Here is a 20,578-nt window from a genome sequence, read left to right on the forward strand (position 1 = left end):
ATTATGATAATTTGTATATAAAATTTAATGAATAGTATATAATAAAAATAAAAATTTCTTATATACACAACCTTCTTTTAGAACTATTCTTATGTATAATTATTTCTATTTCCTCTACATATAACCACCAACTTTCTCCGCTTAACTTCTATTTTTGAATACCTTTTACATTTACATTAAACAAATTGAAAAGATAATTTTAAAAATTACTTTGTATAACCTTTTTATTATAATATTTAATAATAATATAAATTACTTTTTTAACTTAAAAAATGAAAACAAACAACTGTGATAACGTCAACATCAACTAGTGTTTAATAAATAAAAGATTAATGCTATCTATCACCTTGGTAGTAGGAGTATGTGCTGGTCGCTGCCAAGACATAAGTATTGGCACTTTCTTCTATTATTGATTTTGAACCATGTAATGCACACAAAAACTTGCAGAATTCAATTTATTCTGCTTTGCATTCCACAACCTTAGCTATTAAAAAACATTCCCTCTCTAGCATAAACTAAAACCATATAAATTACATATTATTATTGCGTGCCAACAAAATAATGAACCTTTTGAGTTTCGACTCTTCCAACAGATGTCACCTTGCAGTTGTTACTTTTCACTAAGATTTGCTATATGCAACAAATTATTCTAAGACTAAAAAGCTTATCACTAAATCTGTGCAGAAGGAATGAATCTTAATTTGCATCTTACTTCCTCAGTCCATTTAAATCTCATTGTAACTTGCATGCTGCATGGTAAAGCTCCAAATAGTCAAGAGCAGGCCGGTTCCAAGACCAGTCTTGCTCCATCACCCTTTTGCATAAACTGTTGAACCAATCACGGCTATCAAACCATGTTGTTATTGCCCTGAAAAAATGTCCACAAAATTAATTTTGCTTTGCAGTAATAAACATTTACAAGAGTGTGGCTAAAACGTAGCACAACCCCCCAAAAAAAGTTCAATATGTAGTAATGAAAATATGCCAAATGCTTTTGGTTTCCCCTGTCCATGTCAAAGCCACTTTCATCCCTTCTTTCCCAATGAAAATTCTGATGCAATAAATTCAGCATACAATATTGGGACACTACTATTATTGAGAGCATAGTACATAGCCGGGAGTACGTAATTGGCCAATTTAGTTTTTCATGATATAATCATATGACAAATAACTCACCTGTTCAGAGCATAATCAACTCCTCCAACATCAGTTCCATCAAAACCAAATCCATTTGTCTCAAGACCTTGTGCTTGTGCTCTATCCTTATCATGATCAACGTCAAATACAGAATCAAAAAGTCCTGCAAAATTATTTTAGATGAATGTCAACTGAACCAAAACAGTTGAATGAACAAATGGAATAAAATATAAAATATATTTCATATATAAATATACATGAGATAAATGGTCAATGTATTATTTGGGTATGCATACTAGCCATGCCATTTAAATGACTATAGTGTAATAGAGTAAGTATATAGCATGTACAGACCTCCAGTTTTTCGAACAACGGGAATTGAACCGTATCTCATTGCAGTGAGTTGAGTGAGTCCACATGGCTCAAAGATTGAAGGAACAAGAATGAAATCAGCACCAGCATATATCTAGAACAAAAGAAAGCTAGAAGAGTCAGTGGCGTCCCATAATGTTTTACCTGTACATATAATAATGGCTAAAGTGTTACCAAAGGTTTTTCAGTTTCATAAGTTACCAAGTGTGAAAGAGGCTCGTCATATGCAAGGCAAAGTCTAGCACGATCATTATGAGAGGAATGCAATTCATTTTTCAAATTCACAAAATCATTTTGGATACGAGGATCTGGGGCCGAACCAAGTAATACAACCTGCATATCATTTTACAGTCAGGACTTGTCTACTTAAATGAAACATTAGCGAACAATTTCTAAATGGAACAAGAAAATCTAATAACAAATTTAATTGCCATACTTTGACATTTACGTTTGGCTTATAATGAAAATTATCAGTACCTATTTGAAGTATAAAACTTATTCAAGAAAGGTAAGGGTCAAAGTAGGTTCCAAGTTTAAGATATCTTTCGTCCTGTATGTTTATTTTTGCCAAATCATTCGACTAAAAGTTGAAACTGCTAAGTGGAGGTTAAAAACTGGCCACCTATCTTTAACCCAAGGGAGATGAAGACTGAGGTCCAACAACTTAATAAAAGAATATTTAATACTGCATCAGTTGTCAGGTAAATGATAACAAAAACAACAGTTAAAATGTATATAACTTTACTAGCCCATATTGTTGCTATTATGAAGGCAACTATGGCACTGCTGGTGTACACCTTTGTAAAACAGAAAAAGAGGAATACCTGTCCACCGCGTTCTAGGGTGCGCCATATGGCATGTTTGATGAGATGGATTCCTTTCTGATGAGTCAATCGAGTAATAATTCCTACCAAAGGAAGATCAGCTCTTTTTAAACCAAGCTTTTGTTGCAAGGCTTCCTTAGCTGCTTTTTTTCCTTCAACAACATTTTCGGATGAGTAAGATACCTGGAATAATGTGATACCAGAAATAGTCATAATTGAGTTAGTAAACTAAACAAAATAGCTTCTGTATAATAAGTACAGGCATTAATTGAGTTTAAGATATCATTGTAGCCATTAATGAATTCCACTGAATAAAAAAGAACCCCTCAGTCCATTTGCATTTAAGAAGTCCTACTTAAAACTTGTCTACGTTAAACTCATCGGAGCAATGCATGCAATTGTGCACTGTTGAAACTTTAACAGTTGAGAAACATATGATGCATATGTTCTACATATTGATGATTCATCCCAAACACTAACAATCATTACGTTACACAAGAAACATGAGGCAAGTATGTTCACAGAATCAGTTGCATAGGCACTAGTAAGAACCAATCGAGTCAGTCATTACAGTTATCCAAAGGAAGTAAAAGGTGAAGATAAATACAAATCATCAGCATTATTCTAGCGTAACTTTCTTACTTTAGTTAGTTATCATTACAAGAAGCCACATTGTTGGGGGATAACTTTGATAACTAGATGCCATTCTAGAACCTACGTAAGAAAAGAATAAGAAAGATCAATGCATATATGTCTACTTACAGGAATGAATTTATCATTATATGGGTCCCATATATCTGGATCGATTCCATTTATTATACCATGGAACTTGTGAAGATGAGGAGCAATTACAGGATTACCAGCAATCTCTCTTGAATATGTGGGGGAGACCTGCCAAATATGAATGACCATGATGTAAAAATCATAACCAGCTTCTTGATTTCAAATTGCTAATTCAATTTAAACTCCAAGATTGAATCTGATGTCACAATTATATAGAATTATATTAGGAGGAAATATTTAAACAGATGAGAGCCAATCAAATTCTTGACAGAAAATTATTTACCTTGTAAGTGCACATTTTCAAATTGTTTGCTGCCATAACATACATAAAACTTTTTCTCTCCATTAAAGCTATCTGGTATAAGCTACGATTATTTTTTTATAAAAAAAAAGAGTCAGCATATGGTCCTCTCCGTGATCCCAGAGGAAAGCTTAAGTCCACTTGAGGCAATATAGTCAGCAAGTTCAAAGCTGGCTACGTAAGTTTATTCAATAAGGTCCATAGTTAAGTCATATGAAAACAAGGCTAAAAAACTGAGTCATGCATTATTTATAATATCAATTGTTTTATTTTAATTTCTTTTACTTTTTTATTGTAGAAGTGTTTAGGAATAATAGGTGTCTACTCATTTCACTCCTAAAATCTGATGTTGTGTTGGTGTCAAAGTAGGCTAATTGAGACTCTGCTGTGCATGTCACTCCAGTCTCTGTTTAGGCTAAAGTAGGGGTCCCAAGTTCATTTGATCTCAAAAGAGGCCCCTTAGTCACCACTTCAGAACATTTGAAAAGATCACGCTCTGCCACTTGATTGGGGTGGAGAACATAGACCTTTTACAAATCTTTTAACTCTTTATGGTATAAATCAAAAACTCATTTGTCCTCATACACATCATCAAAATGGCGTTGTTGAGAGGTAACATAGGCACATTGTTGATTTGTTCTATGATCCTACCTTATACCGCTAGGTGGTAGGTGCTTTACAATATGTCACACTTACTAGGAACAAAGTCTGTCAACTCATGGCCAAACTACTTGATTCTTACTGGGCGATGGTGAAACGCATATTACGGTATCTAAAAGGTACTTTGTTTCATGGATTGCACTTTCGACCTGCATCTCGTGATCATCCTTTATCCTTAAAGGCCTTTTGTGATGTTGATTGGGTATCAGATTTAGATGATAGACGTTCTACTTCAAGAGCAGACATTCTTCTTGGTCCTAATTTGATATCTTGTGATCTCAAAAACAGCAAGTTACTATGCGCTCTAGTATTGAGGAAGAATATAAAAGTTTGGCTCAAACTTCTAATGAACTATCATGTTTTTCTACACTGCTTACAGAACTGCAGATCCCTACACTACTTTAGTTCTTCTATGTGACATTCAAGTGTTATGACCATTGCTCACAATCTAGTTTTTCAAAATCGCACTAAACACATGGAGATTGATGCTTTCTTTGTGTGAGAAAAGCTTATGACCAAGAAACTCGGGATCTATCATATTCCTGCTCTTGATTAGTGGCCGGATGTACTAACGATGCCTCTATATTCAACTCAATTTACTTTTCTTCGAAGCAAACTCAATGTGAAGAATTTTTCTTCTGAAAAATCTTCTACTTGAGTTTGAAGGGTGGTGTTAGCAGAAATAAGTCAGTTAGTTTGTACAGTTGTCCAGTTGTCTGTTTGTACAACTGTCATTCTGTTGCAGCTGTTAGCTATTGCTAAATGGTGCTTAGTAGTAGTTACATTACACTAGTGAAACGGTCCGGTCCTAACCGGTAGCACACAAGTGCCAAGCAGTGCAGAGTCTATAGATACTTGTTGTACTCCTATTATCATTCGTACTACGATTTAATAAAATTTCATCAGTTCAGTTTCTTTAAGAGGATTCAAGCAAACTCACAGGTAACTTCTTATACCATCCCTACATTTTTAATTTACACATGGATTTTAAATAAATTATTTATCAAGTTATTAATCAAATCTTAATTCAAACACAGCATAAAAAGTAATAAATTAGAAAATTATTAAAAGTAAAGGACTATATTACATTTTACAAAATAAAATTATCATCTTGAGTCGTTACTAATGTTAGGAAAGAGTTCAAAAATACACTTGTTGAAAATAGTATGTCCGGGGAAGATAGTGAGTTCACTCAACATGGTATATATGTTCTCTGTTTCTTAACCAAGTGGTATGGAGTTTAAACCTTGTTGCCCTTATATATATGGTAATAATTAAAATTTTATTGAATAAGCTTTTAGGATAACTAGTTCATGACGTGGAAAATTTTAGTACAAGGTATATGTGGTGTGTACACTGTCCATGCTTCAAGCCTCAAAAGGGCTTGATAGAAATGTAATTTGAAAAACCATTTATCTACTTTCATCTAACAACTTGAGGTTTGGAACGATTAGTTAATGATTACTAAAATAATCAAATACAGGGTGAACGTTAGAGAAATTGACAAATTTAAGGCAGCACTTACAGTTGTAGCCTTGTCAGCATATTGCATAGCTTTTCCAATGAAATGGGCTCCAAATTCAAGGTTATGAATAGTGAAGACAAGTCGTGCTTTACTAAGACCATAATGTGCATAATTGTCTTTAAATATCCATGCAACCGGAGCACTTGACCAATCATGACAGTGGATGATATCCTGCCCATTTACTAGAGCCAATTAAAATACATCCTTGGTGACATTGTTAAACCTGAGTCACTAGCTTTATTTAAATGGTATGTTAAATAAATTTGAAAGAGAAATATATATCCCAAATAGGAAATCTGATCACTTGGAAAGGTGCTGATAATATTTTTGGTTGTTTTATGCATAGAACCTTAGTTACGATTACACAAATGCATGGAATTACACAAGGCAGGCATATAATGTTTTTAGGTCAAGTGGGATTACACAAATGCATGCAAATTGCATTTACCCAAAAAAGAAGTAAGGACAAGAATATCTTGCCACTGTTCTAGTTTTAACCACTCTCAAGTCTCAAATGAAAAACTGCTTGCATATCATGTTTTTGGTTCAGGTGGGTTATGAGAAAATGAGTTAGCACACAGCATCCAAGAATAATAGACACTTCTTCATTCACTCTTACACAAAGGAAAGGAAATGTTAATTGGAAGTTAAGAAATTGACATATTTTAATGAAAAATAAAATAAAATAAAATAAAATGAAAAGTTTAGTCACTAGTACGATATTTCTTACAGGATGAAATCCATTTTGGAGTAGAAACTCAAGAGCAGCATGACAAAAGAAACCAAATCTCTCTGCATCATTCCCACGACCATAAACACAGCCAACCTGAAAGAACCTGCAGCCAAGAATATTCATATGTAAAGCTCGCTACAATTTGTGAAACATTTGAAAGTTTTCAGGTCAGCTTAATTGCAGCAAAGAGTAAAAATGAGGTTACCCAAAATAAAAGAAAAAATATCTTTAGATAATTACAATGAAAATATAGTTTAGCCCTCACTGTCAAACATAATACAGCTAACAACTATCAATTCAATCTGTTGAATTTATATACTTAATAAACGTGATATATACAACTGGAGAGATCAACTAATTTCTTTCACCTATGCGATTTTCTTCTGTCTCGTCCAAAGGCTTATTTTACAAATAATATACAATATCTTTTAAAGGTACAGAAAGGATTTTCTGTTCTCTTGACAAAGTGGTGACAGATTTGATCTAATCCTTAATTTGAATTCATCAAAACAGTTTGACAGAAATAAATCTGTGGTTGACATTCAAATATAATTTGGGTTAAGATTTGAAAGAGAAAAACTTGGATTTTACAAATTTATCCTAGTATTGTACAAATTTGGGTTTAACAACTTTAGCCAACCCATCTTCATGCTACTGAGAAATACTTTGATCTCGTGTTTGGTACTAAGTGCTTCATAAACATGTAGAAAACCTAGCCAGAAAGTTGATTACATGTGCCTGACCACCACCTTTACTTCTCAAGCCCTAAAAAACTCTGATACCTTTCAGCCACCTCCGGTGATGACCAATCAACTGATAGGGTCCAGAGAGTTAGAATAAAGGAACTTAATTTAAAAAGTAGTATTGGGCATTTAATGTATTAGGTGTAGGGAATTAGTTTAAATAGGAGAAGAGTGTAGAAGAGGGGAAGGTGGAAGGAGAATCTTCTCCTTAGGTACTTAGTTTGTAATTAAAAAAAAAAAACTTCCAATAATTCTTTCTTCTTCTCTTACTATGTTTTTCTTTTATCCCTGAACAAAATTGTGTCCGAAAGAATCAAAGCCTTTAAGATTGCCATCAAGAAATTTGATTATAATACTGTTGAAGTTCAATTATGTGAATAGAGCTACCATAAACTTTGCCTGCGATCTAAACAGACATATTTTTCTAACCTAGAAAGTTGATGTGAAAATCGTATTTTCCAAAATAAAATAGGAGGCTCAGATATAAGAAACAGTTAATTGACACACATTAGAGAGCAAATTGGAGAACCAGCACATTTACCCATTTTGAGGCTCCAAAAAATAGACAGAGAGACCTTCAACTTTTCCATGCCATACTTTTATGTCAGTCCCTGCCCATAAATAGTTCTTCTGACATTCAAAGTCCTTTATCTGCATTACAAGCCACACATTTAGTAGCTAGTAATAACAGTAACTAAAATACATAAACACAAAAAGTACATTTTCCTAGACATATATGTCTTCTAAGATATCCACTGATGCAAATGCTCAATGGGAAGAAGCCGAAGGAACCCAAACAATATTGGTGTCCCGCCTTCTCTCTATTATCGATCAGTTTCATATTGAATAGCAAACTATATCATTGGAAGCATTATTATAACGCCATGTCCATAGGGACTTGAGGACATAACAGAATTTTTTTGAATGAAGTTGGAATAGACATTATTTATCCAATGCAGAGTATAAGATGTAAAATAAGTACCACAGCAACAGGAAGAGAAAAAAAACTTACATTGCTAAGGTTCAAGCAATCATACTTTGGAAGAATGATGTCCACATTGTGATTTAAATCCTGAACAGCCCGGGATAGACTAGTAACAACATCACCAAGGCCCCCAACCTGCCAAAAATTAATACCATCAGAAACAGACAAATGTGTTAAATTTATTCACAAATATCCTCTGCATAACATAGTAATAAATAACAATCTTTTTCTGAACAAAATTTGCAATAACAACTGATTAATGGAAACAGATACCCTTCATAAGTACCCTAGCTACATCCTAATGCTTACACATTTTAATAAAGAGGAGAAACATTTTTTTTTCTAGATGTTCAATAATTCTCTTTTCAATCGCTAATAAAATAATACACTTAGGGAGGTATTTTACAATCCTCTTTCTTTATTCTACAAAGATACGAAGGGGGAAAAGAAAATAATCAGAGAAGTTTGATTATTAACAAGACTTCCCCCAATGACACTTAAGACAATAAAGATTACAAAAGTGGAAAGACTAAATAGAGAGAGAGAAAAGTACTGACTGCCAAATACAATTGTTCTTAATAAATGTTTTTTAGTATATGCCAAAAATAAATGTTCTTAATAAATCATAACTTTTTTATGGTATTCGCTCAAGAAATATTTCTAACAAACCATATATTTAAGGAATGTTAAATGCTACCCTTAAACCTGCTATAGTTCAGATAAAAATTAAACCATTTTTTTCCCTTCACCCATGAAAAAGAGTATGCTAATTTTCCAGCCCTACAAATTCCACTTTCAATATTGAAAGCGTAAAGAAATTGCAACTGATTTTTTTAATTTATTTTATGAAAACAACACCAAAAAAGTAACTGCTACCATGTTGGGAATGAATCCTCCAGTGTTAAATTTTCATACGACTTTTTCATGTGGAAATTGTGTCTATCTCTTCATAAAAGTTCACAAATATTAATAATAAGGGTTGACATATCCAAAATTTCCATTAGACAAAGTCATGTGAACATTCAACACAGGAGAGTTCAATCTGGCCATACCATAACACATGAGAAAAAGTAAAATTCCTTCACTTTAATTTCCTGAAATTTTCCAGCCTTGGAAATAAAAGTGTCTGCAGAGACATGTCAATAAATTTAAGAAAATATACACGGAATGAGTTAGCTCACTTTTGCAATTGGGGCCATCTCCACAGCAATATGGACTATATGCAAAGGTGGTTCCTTTACAATACCTCCAAAAACTGGTATGTGATAATCCATTCCTAATTTGTTATCAAAAACTCCACCATGTTCGCTCTCAGAGAATACAAAGTCCATCTTGTATGCATCCAATGGAACCTTAACTGCAGAAACACAATCATTTAACTTTTTCAGGGCCAATGTCTTTTTCCCTGGAGAGAACAAAGTGATTATACCCTTGATGAAGTTGCATAATACCAACTTTACAAAACTCAAATGAAATTCTCCATCTTAAAAATCTTATGACACAAGATCCATGGACATTGAATCTAAACACAAACCACAAGTGACACATTAGAAACTCCTAGCAGCTTTCTCTATAAAATTTAGTACAATAAAAACTCGGCGTTAGGACACACAAAGTGTAATGGTGCTAAAAAAATCACTTTTAATAGAAAAATATCTGCATCCTTATATTTATCTCTGATATACGCAGTAGCATATTGAATTTATTTATTTTTGCATAAATCCATATTTAATTGAATCCACTGGCTCAGGAAACCCATTGCCTCTCCTTGTGTCCTGTAGTGTTATTCAAGTAGTAGTATCCGTGAACACAGAGATTGATAGCAGAACAATGCACTCAATATAAAGACAAGTAATCTGATAACTTGAATAGCACGTCATATATGTTGAAGCATCAAAAGTGTGGTATTTGTAGGGAAAATCATATTTCATAAATAACATCCTTTAACCAAAATCTAAAAAAAATAGAAAATCAAAATTAAGCAACCAAAGAGACATTATATCCTTTATATTGCTAACTGAGGGAATAATATGGTCTAGACTATAATCATCTTTCAAATGTAAACTAAGGGAGAGACTCACCAGAGGCTTTGACATGAGTGCCATTCTCTGCAGGTAACATTCTCTGAGGAGGCAATGAACCATTAGAGTGAGTCCAATGATTAAAAGAACATCTGAACCAAACCTCAGGCTTTCCATTCAGATTTGTGTTGGAGGGGTTATAAAATACTGTCACTGTACTCCCTGCTTGAACATCAAGAGGGTCCGTGAATACAATATGCTTTTGAGAAAGCAAAAATCTTTTCAAAGTTTTTTCCTTTGTTTCAGCTTTCATTTGTGCTATTTTTTCAGCCTGCGAAAAAGGATAAGAACAAATAAACAAGATGAGTATTAGTTTGAATATCTGTTAAAAAAAATGATTTCATATATAGGCAAACAGTTATAGGGATCAATCTAGAACTACACTCTTAACAAAAGGTGAACTTTATCCTTCATACCCAAAATTAGAGTATAGAAATATACGATACTTTTTTCTGTATAGATTTACAAGAAGTGGTACAAGAAGGAACAGACAACTGAAAAGCTTATTTTTATGATTGAAGCATCTTAGATCACGCCTTAATGTTACCATCTGGATGTCATCTCGTGCCAGAACTAACCTTGTGACGCATAGCTTCGTCTCTTAACCTCCTCTCCTCCTGAAATTTTCTGTATAGCAGTTGTTCTTCTTCAACCCAATACTGTTCATCAGGTGTAACCATAGGGACAATAGCGTGGAAATCTTGTTTACGATTGTTATCATAAATACCTGCCTTTTGAGGTGCACCATCAGCGAAGACCCAATCCAAGACAAGAGCTTGGTCAGGTACAATAACTGCATAAAATATAATAATTGATCAAGAAAAGGTGTTGCATTCTTCAAATTAATCCTAAAGATAATATCAAGCTTCTATCCGTCTTCTGAACCATAATTCTTTCACTGACTGTCAAACAGTCCTTGACACCTAAAAAGTTTAAAGAGTTGATGTCTAAATCCTATTCTAGGACTAAACATCTAATGCTTCGTGAAAGAAATTCATCTCTCTCTGCCTCTTTCTTTCTATCAATCTATGAAATTTCAGCCAAATGTAAGATATAGTAGAAATCCTATAATTTAGAAATGGTTGTATAACTTAAAATGTTCAAGATTCAAAATTCTCATCAAGATTTTATGCAAAATAATGGCCATAAACACAAATATCCCTGTCCCTTGAATATGCAACCTTTTCATCTATAAATTATATGATGGACATGACAAATATATAAATTAATTTCACTTCATTAGGGTTTTTCTTGTGGATACAGAAGGTACATAAGAATCATGTGTCTAAATCTCATCTGCAAAGTCACACCATTCACCTAATCAATCACCATATACCACAATATATATAGCGTAAGTCCTCCTTCAAACGGCAAACATGTGGCCATTATAAATAAAGAGATGCAAACTCCACCTCCGTCTAGTCACATAATAGCACTTTTTTTTCTATTCATCATCTTTTTTAATATATAGTAAAAGATTATTTTCGAGGAAATGAAATAACTACAAAGACAAAGCATAGATATGTAAAAGAGCATACCATCAGCATACCACCAGTCACCTCCTTTTAAAACAGATTTGACAAGCCTTTCAATGATTGATAATCCATACTTCCAATTATTGTGCCCACCATGAATCCATATTTCATTAGCATGTACAAGAGGACCTGAGCTTCTGTTATAATATAATCTGATCAAGTCCTTGCCTTTAAAATCACTAGGTTCAATATACCAAACATTATCAATTGATTTTACAGCATTCTTCAACAATTGCGGTAATGTTTCTTGCATTCTCTGAACTTCCACCCTCGCCCGTGACCTGTCCTCTGCCTTTGCAGCTCTGTCTGCCTCAATTCGCCTTTGCTCTTCAGCTTGTCTTTCCCTTTCAGCTTGCACCCTAGCAAGTTCTTCTAATTCTTTACGTTTCTCATCAAGTAAGAAATTTTCAAATGCTGATGCATCCATTCCTCCCTCAATGGCTATGCGGAAGTCTTTTTGGTCATTATTGTCATAGACATTTTGTCCGTTGAAGAACACAAAGTCTACCTGGTAGGCCTCCCTTGGCACGTATAATTGGCACGACCACCAATCTCCCTTGAGACGTGTCTTATTCAACTTAACGGAAAAAGATTTCCACTTCCAATCATTGAATGCCCCCATGATTAGAATCTGTGGCTCATCACTTAGTGCTGAAAGGCTCTTATTAAGGAAAACTTCTATATCTTGATCAGGTTTAACAACAGGAGGATATACAAACAGCTTGGTACCTTGAGAAAGTTTTTCCTCTGCAATCCTCTCTATCTCCTGCTGGCGCTGATTTTCTTCCAACTCTAACTTCAACAGCCGAGAAGCTTCCTCCTTTATTCTATCATCATTAGCAGTTCTTGATTCCTCAACAGCTTCCTCGGTTATTTCATCAAGAGTATCAGTATTTGTATCTTTAACATTTTCATCAATTTCTGCACGATCCAACAACCCTTCTTCTGAATCTTCAACAATCCCAACACCTCCATTGTAAGGAATATCCTCTTTTAACTCAAGAACCTCAACATCCTCATCAATTATAGAGATGTTAGGTTGACTGTTCTCAATAACATTCACCGTCTCATCTAACAACAATAATTCCCCCACATCCCCAACGATTTCATCAGTTCTATCTATAACCTCAAACCTCACGTCTTCCGAAAATTCAACCCCCCCTTCTTTATCATCATCAAGATTCACATCAACTGTTTGTTTCTTATCCCCCCCTGAAACCTCACTGACTACAGGAGTTACTGAATCCCCCTTCTTCAATCTTGCATTTCTTTTGCTTGGGACAAAACCCTTTGCAGCAGTGCCTTTTGGCCTTGTAACTGACACCTTCTTCTGTTGCCTCCTCCGAGAAAAATCTACCAAACCATAAAATTAATAGAAAAGCATATTCATAAATTCGTAATCTTAACACAACAAAATAACAAAAAGAAAATAAGATAACTGAAAAACCTGCACTGGCACGGACGAAAGAAGCACCCCAACCTGCTTTGCACGGGGAACACTGAAATCCAAAAGACAAGGTACACAAACTCTAATATTCACCACCATATTAATCCAATTTAAGAAAAAAAGAAAGTACAAGGCAGAAAGCAGAAAGCAGAAAACATAAAACATATACAGGAGCAAACTGAAAAAACTTAGTAATTACCATGTAACCAATTCCAAACGTTACAGAACGACGGGGTAACACCCCAGGAAACGAGTTCGGCTTCACACAACCGCTTCTGTAGGGAAACACGGTTTTGCAGTTTAGTTGCAAAGACATCTCCATAACCACTCACTTCCAAGAACAACGTTTCGTTCTTTGTTCCTCTTTTATACGCGCCGTGGTGCGACCATTTGATCAATGCAATTGTGCTAATAATCCAATGACCCAAAATCAATCAACATGCCATTGAATCTGTGCGCCAAATCATAAAAAAAGCAAAAAAAAAAAAATATATATATTAGTCTATTGTATACAAAACGAGAAACAAATTACGAAAACATAAAGAATGAAAATGAGATGACGATGATGATGATACATGTACTTGCAGTAGTTCGGCGATGGTATCAATTGATTTCAGTATCGGAGTTTGAGCCACATATATGACAGTCAAGTGGTGTTGTTTGTGTGCCTATTTCTTGTTATTTTTTTATAACATTTCTTACTATTTTTGCTCCCCGCAATGCACATAACTCGTTCATGGAAGTAACGACACTTCGAAGATTCATCCAACGGTGCAAACTCACTTATATTTGAGTGGTTATTGTATTGTCGAATGTTGGTGTCCAGTGTTCCATGTCTTTTTGTCATTTACGTTAATTATCAAACACTGCCAACTAAAAAAAAAAAAACACTTATGTTTCCACAGATTATTTAATTTCTGTATCTTATTATCATTTTGTTTGGACGGTTAGGCAAAGGCTAAGTGAGATTTTTTAATATTATGTAAAGCTTGTAATTACATGTATAATCTTAATTTAATACTTGTAAGTTGTAACCAGCTATTCCTATTCTAAACTTTCAAGTTTTCAACTGGAAAACTTAAAATCATCTGAAAACACATTCTAACTGGGAAATGTTTGAGTAATGAATTTTTTTTGTTAATTAAATTAAAGTGAGAAGAGATTGATTCGAAGTAGTAGAGTGGAAGATACATGCCAATGAGAATGTGGCAGATGTCAGATGAGAACGCTAGAACAATTTCTTGGTAGGGAAGGTTTGTGTTAAATTCTTTGTTTGGATCATTGATCTATGGGAAGTTGTAATCATACTCACAGACTTATAATATTAACTTTAAAAGAAATCACGTGAAAGTGTGAGCTAAAAAATAAAAAGTGAAGTCGGTTTTCCAGCTTTGCTTTCTCTGTCTATCTATGAAGAAATCTCAAAGGAGTTTTTTTTATAAAGGGTTTCTATCTGTTCAATAAACTTTGTTTTTGTCATTCATGAATCAATTTTTTATATATTGTTCTTACAACAAGGACCAAGAACACTAAAATTAGGTTGACAAGATTAACTCTTATACAAATCTTTCGAACTTTGGGCTGGACTCTCTCGGTCTCTTCTCACATTGGGTGCTCTAGACTTCTCCTCAAGGTAGATGCTCTCGGCTTCTCTTTCGGCTAAGTGCTCTCGGCTTCTCCTTCGGCTAAGAGCTCTCGGCTTCTCTTTCGGCTAAGAGCTCTCGGCTTCTCCTTCGGCTAAGAGCTCTCGGCTTCTCCTTCGGCTAAGAGCTCTCGGCTTCTCCTTCGGCTAAGAGCTCTCGGCTTCTCCTTCGGCTAAGAGCTCTCGGCTTCTCCTTCGGCTAAGAGCTCTCGGCTTCTCCTTCGGCTAAGAGCTCTCGGCTTCTCCTTCGGCTAAGAGCTCTCGGCTTCGGCTAAGTGCTCTCGGCTTCTCCTTCGGCTAAGAGCTCTCGGCTTCTCCTTCGGCTAAGAGCTCTCGGCTTCTCCTTCGGCTAAGAGCTCTCGGCTTCGGCTAAGTGCTCTCGGCTTCTCCTTCGGCTAAGAGCTCTCGGCTTCTCCTTCGGCTAAGAGCTCTCGGCTTCTCCTTCGGCTAAGAGCTCTCGGCTTCTCCTTCACCTAGGTGCTCTCGGCTTTTCCTTCAGCTAGGTGATCTCGGCTTCTTCTCGGGTTGGGCTCTCGGCTTCTTCTCCTCACAGGTGGGTGTGTGTACCTGCAAGGCGCTCCGATGCCAAAGTCAGATATAGTTTTTTGCTTATCAGATCAATTGAAATTCTCCTTACCTTTTGAGCTGAACCTCTATTTATAAGGCTCTCTTATTGGGCTTAAGAGTTACTTAGGTCTTTTCTTTTTGCACCTAACATTTTGAAAACACACACCTGTATATTTGGGCCCATCTTATGGGCTTTGCTATAATCACTAATTTAATTTTACGCACAACCTTTCGGTCGGTCGAGACTTTCGGTTGACCTTTCGGCCGCACAACCTCTCGGTCGGTCAAGACTTTCAGTTGACCTTTCGGCGTCAGAGCCTCACGGTCGGTCGAGATTTTCAGTTGACCTTTCGGCGTCGAGACTTTCGGTTGACCTTTCGGCCGTACAACCTTTCGGTCGGTCGAGACTTTCAGTTGACCTTTCGGCCTAGACAGTACATATATAATCACAAATAAGATAAAAATCTATTAGTTTTTATAGCAAAAACAATCTCACCGTGGCTGTCTCCAAAAAAAATTATTGGAAAAAAAATTAGAGACATGTCTAATATTTAAAAACTCATATTTAAAATGAAAAATTTTAACCTCTGTTACTCAAAATTAGGATTAGAACATAAAATAAATCATGTTTAATTTTGCATCATGTGATTTACTATTATTATTAATATTTTACTTTTTCATGATATTAAAAAATTAATTAAGTTATTATTCTAATTTAACAATTTTAAGAGTTTTTAGATAATGGTCATAAGATAACACCACACTTGTATGTAAGAGGAAAAAAAAATACTAAATAATGATGATTGATTGGTGTGGGATCACACACTTTTATTAAAAAAAAGAAAAAATATTCAATATAATATTGATTGGTGCTAACTATTGCTAAATTGGAACGACGTCTTCTATTAATAAATTTTCTTTCTTAGTTATTGTAGGAAATATTATATGCAGTGTGCGTATTTTATCTTAAAATAATTTACTTTACATAAAAAAAAATATATGATTATTTATGTATGTCTTAATTAAGAAGGATTTCTTCCAATTAGAATATTCACCTTAACCGAGTTGATTTCCTATTATTTTAATCATGTGTTAATTTTATGTTTTATCTATTCTCTTTATCCAGTTATGCTTTTCCTTTTTTTCAATATTAAATATTAATTTCTATTTAAGATTAATTTATGTTATTTCAGTTATTATAATAATATGGAAAGAAAATAAAGGAGCTGTGATATTAAATGTTTATTGTTAGTTAAAATTACTTCATTTTATTATATTCGTAAGCGTTTAAAACCACTGAAACCCATTTCAATATTAAATGTTAATTATCCATTTAAAATTAAGTTATTTTAATTATTATAATAATATGGGAAGAAAATAAAGGGATTACTATATTAAATATTTATTATTATTTAAGATTGCATCATAATTGCGAGAGTTTAAAAACTTCTGAAACACAATTTATGATACGACATTATGAGGGAGTTACTCATGAGATTACTGTGATGGAGTGATTTAAAGCGGTTATTTGAATTTGTTTTTCAGTTGGTTTTGAAAGAATAATCATTAGTGCAAAATGATACCTGAAACGTCAATCAGATACCGATCCAGTCCAATTAGGATGAATAGGGTTTAAACCCAAATCACAAAAGGTGATCCATAATTAAATGAAATTAACCAAAAATTTTGTGAATGTTATTAACGAATTCCCCTCGTGATTATTATCAATAATAACGTTAATTTGAATAAATATATCATAAAAACAATTATTAATTAATATATTTTCACGTCATCAGTTTTTATAACACAATATCTCGATTTTCTTAAATGTACAGAATTTTATAACATCTGTAGTCATAAACATAATATATATTTCAACTGATTTATTTATATAATATTCTGATTATATTGTAAAATACTTCGAGTTATATACATTTTATTTATATTTTATGACATATCATGTACTGGGCCAAGAGATTGGACCGAAAGCAAGGTGTGTTAAGCCGACCGAAAGCAAGGTGTACTAAGCCGACCGAAAGTAAACTAAATAACGAAAGAAATAAAATAGAATGGAAATTATTATTAAGCAAAAGCCCATGAAACGGGGCCCAAATATGTAGGTATGTATAGTAAATGTTTAATACAAAAAGAAAAGGCCCAAATAACTTCTGGGCCCAATAAAAGAGTAGTATAAATAGAGGGTCATCCTGAGAGGTAAGAGAGGTTGAATTCATTTTAATATCCTGTAAAACTGAATCTAACTTTGGCATCGGAGCACCTTTCAGGTACGCACACCCATCTGTGAGAGGATGCCGAGACCAAAAACTGAAAGATCGAATGGAGTAAATTAAAGTTGACCGGGAAGTGTCAGTCAAGCAATTCAATAAAACGTGAAAGATTTTCAAACCAAATACAAACCAAGAACGAGTAAGCCGAAAGATCACACCGAGAAGGGAGTCCGGAAGCGAAGGTCGAGAGGTCAACAGGTGGAAGACGAAGACAGTTTGTTTCTAGGTCCTTGTAAAAACATTTTGGCGCCCACCGTGGGGTCGAGAAACAAAATGAGCGAAAGAGGAGAACATTCTAGAGAACAAGAAGATTGTCAGAACGCCATGACTATGGCCATGTTAATGCAATTGCAAGAGGAATTTGAGACACTGAAGAAGAGTAATGAAGAGGAGTTGAGCATGTTGAGAGCTGAGAATGCTTACCTGAGACAAAGATTGAATGGAGAAACAGCGTTAAATACTTCCCCGAGAAACTTTGTTAATGAAAGAGAGAACAAGGAAGAGAGTTTCGGGGTTACACAAAGGAAGATACCTGAGACTTCCGGTGTCGCTGTGGAAACGCCAGTCAGAAGACACCCGTTTTCTGAGACTATAATAGAGACCCCATTACCTGACAATTGGAAGAGTTTAACAATAGAGAAGTATGATGGGAGCACAGATCCAGATGAACATGTTGCAATATACACAACTCAAATAAGTCTGTACACGTGGAACGACGCCATTCTATGTAGGGTTTTCCCAACTACCTTGAAAGGAGCGGCTCTAAGCTGGTTTACCCGGCTACCACCCTTATCTGTTGATTGTTTTGACACTTTGATAGAAAAGTTTGGAGCTCAATTCGCTACAAGTAGACCACATCACTTAACATCTATAGCTCTCGTAAACATAAGACAAGAACAGAATGAGTCACTGCGAGCTTTTATGGAACGCTTTGGAAGGATGGCTTTAAGCATTAGAAACCTCAGTCCGGAAGTTTCTATGCATCATATGATAACTGCCTTGAGACCGGGACCATTTGCCGATAGCTTATGCAAAAAACCAGCCGTAAGCCTTGATGAATTAAGACGGCGCGCAGCAAAGTTCATGCAGATGGAGGAGTTAAGGGACTTCAGGAATCAGGCAAGGATGGATGTGAAGAACGAGAAGAAAACAAATGAAAGAGAGGCAGGATATCAAAGTAGACGTTTCAGAGAGGAACCCCGTGGCCGAAAGTTTCAACAATACACACCATTGAGCACAACTCGGACCCGAATACTTCAAGAGGCGATGGCAACCGCAGTAATACCGCCACCAAGGAAAGCACGAACCCCAGATCGAGCTGACCATAGCAGACGTTGCCAGTACCATAAAAATCATGGCCATCACACTGAAGAATGCATAGCGCTGAAAGACCGAATTGAAGAGTTGATTCAGACAGGGCAATTAAAACGCTTTGTTAGAGTCGGAAGAATGAAGGCTAGTCAAAGTCCAGAACAAGATGTCAGGAGTAGAGGAGAAAAATTTGGAAGAACGACTGATATACAAAACGATCGAAAGGAGAGAAGAGGAGGAAGAGACGAAAAAAGAGATCTAGGAAGTGGAGGAAGCCACCTCCATTCTCAAGAGAGGAGGAGCCGACAACGCAGTTTGGGAAGGCCAGTCAGGGGGTTCATTAATACCATCTCTGGAGGTTTTCCGGAAAAGGAAACATATAATACGATAGGAAAGAAATATTTGAGAGGTGCCATGACCGTGAATTATGTTTTCAAAAGAAGAAGTTTGCCACCTATGTTATTTACTGATGAAGATTTCCAAGATATTGATCCTGATCAACGAGACCCAATGGTGATAACAATTGAAATTGCCAGGTACGCGGTAATGAAAACTCTAGTAGATCAAGGGAGCTCAGTCGATATTCTGTTCTGGGAAACCTTCAAAAAATTACATTTGAAAGAACAAGACATGGTTCTTTTGAAGGAGCAAATAATTGGGTTTTTAGGTGAAAAGGTTGACACCAAGGGATATATTGATTTGCCGACAACCTTTGGTAGAGGAAATGCAACGAAAACAATTACAATCAGATACCTGGTGGTAGATACTCGTACTTCCTATAATGCCTTGTTAGGAAGATCTTCGTTGAATAAGTTGGGAGCTATAGTGTCGACGCCGCATTTGGCAATGAAATTTCCAACTGAACGGGGAGACATAGCAACCATATATGTTGATCAAAAAGCAGCCAAAGAGTGTTATGCGACCGGATTGAAGATGGTCCGAGAGCCGAGAGTGGCGACCGGAAGTATGGAAGCAAGAAACATGGTTGCAATGGTGGACTTGGATCCCAGAATGAATGATGATGAAAGGATAGAGCCAAGAGAAGAAATTACATCAGTTCAATTAGGCGAAGATGAAACACAATGTACATATGTTGGGGGTAGTATGCCCGAAGAAATGATTGATGACTTAGTGGCAGTGATAAGAATGAACAAAGATTTGTTCGCTTGGAAGGCATCAGACATACCGGGAATTGATCATAACATCATTTCTCACAAATTATCTGTTTGCCGAGAAGCAAGACCGATAGCTCAAAAACGAAGGAAGTTGGGAGAGGAAAAACGAAAAGCTGCTCTTGAAGAAACTGAAAAATTGTTACAGGCGGGTTTCATTAAAGAAATCCAATATACGACTTGGTTGGCAAATGTAGTTCTGGTCAAGAAGGCAAACGGAAAGTGGCGAATGTGTACTGATTATACAGATTTGAACAAGGCATGTCCGAAAGATTCCTATCCTTTGCCGAGTATTGACAAGTTGGTTGATGGGGCATCTGGTCAAGCCATGATGAGTTTCTTGGATGCTTATTCCGGTTACAATCAAATACAAATGTATAAACCTGACATCCCGAAGACTGCATTCACTACCGATATGGCAAACTATTGCTATCAGGTCATGCCCTTCGGTTTGAAAAATGCCGGAGCAACA

At 35.4% G+C, this 20,578-nt stretch overlaps 2 protein-coding genes across 3 annotated transcripts; one reads left to right on the forward strand and one right to left on the reverse strand.

Annotated features, from left to right (window-relative positions):
• Positions 1–364: 364 nt before the first annotated feature.
• Positions 365–13,901, reverse strand: LOC137832228 (starch synthase 3, chloroplastic/amyloplastic). 2 transcript variants are annotated; one of them, XM_068640277.1, is made up of 17 exons: positions 13,702–13,901; positions 13,326–13,577; positions 13,127–13,178; positions 11,683–13,032; positions 10,723–10,937; positions 10,145–10,415; positions 9,245–9,420; positions 8,091–8,198; positions 7,620–7,729; positions 6,333–6,438; positions 5,603–5,773; positions 3,096–3,224; positions 2,334–2,516; positions 1,711–1,842; positions 1,492–1,603; positions 1,177–1,300; positions 365–868 (listed from the first exon to the last, which is right to left on the reverse strand). In XM_068640277.1, the coding sequence occupies exons 2-17, from the start codon at positions 13,446–13,448 to the stop codon at positions 733–735; spliced, it is 3,498 nt and encodes a 1,165-aa protein (XP_068496378.1). In that variant the 5' UTR covers positions 13,449–13,577; positions 13,702–13,901; the 3' UTR covers positions 365–732. The 2 variants fall into 2 exon arrangements, with proteins under 2 accessions (XP_068496378.1, XP_068496379.1); XM_068640278.1 differs by having other exon boundaries at positions 13,708–13,847.
• A 3,995-nt stretch (positions 13,902–17,896) lies between these two features.
• On the forward strand, positions 17,897–19,742 carry LOC150027367 (uncharacterized). Its single transcript, XM_090303947.1, has 2 exons — positions 17,897–19,609; positions 19,728–19,742. Exons 1-2 carry the CDS (start codon positions 17,897–17,899, stop codon positions 19,740–19,742), a joined length of 1,728 nt encoding a protein of 575 aa, XP_090160073.1.
• The last annotated feature ends 836 nt before the right edge of the window (positions 19,743–20,578 follow it).

This window comes from Phaseolus vulgaris, chromosome 6 (genome assembly GCF_051622355.1).
Source record: "Phaseolus vulgaris cultivar YP4 chromosome 6, ASM5162235v1, whole genome shotgun sequence".
NCBI lineage: Eukaryota > Viridiplantae > Streptophyta > Magnoliopsida > Fabales > Fabaceae > Phaseolus > Phaseolus vulgaris.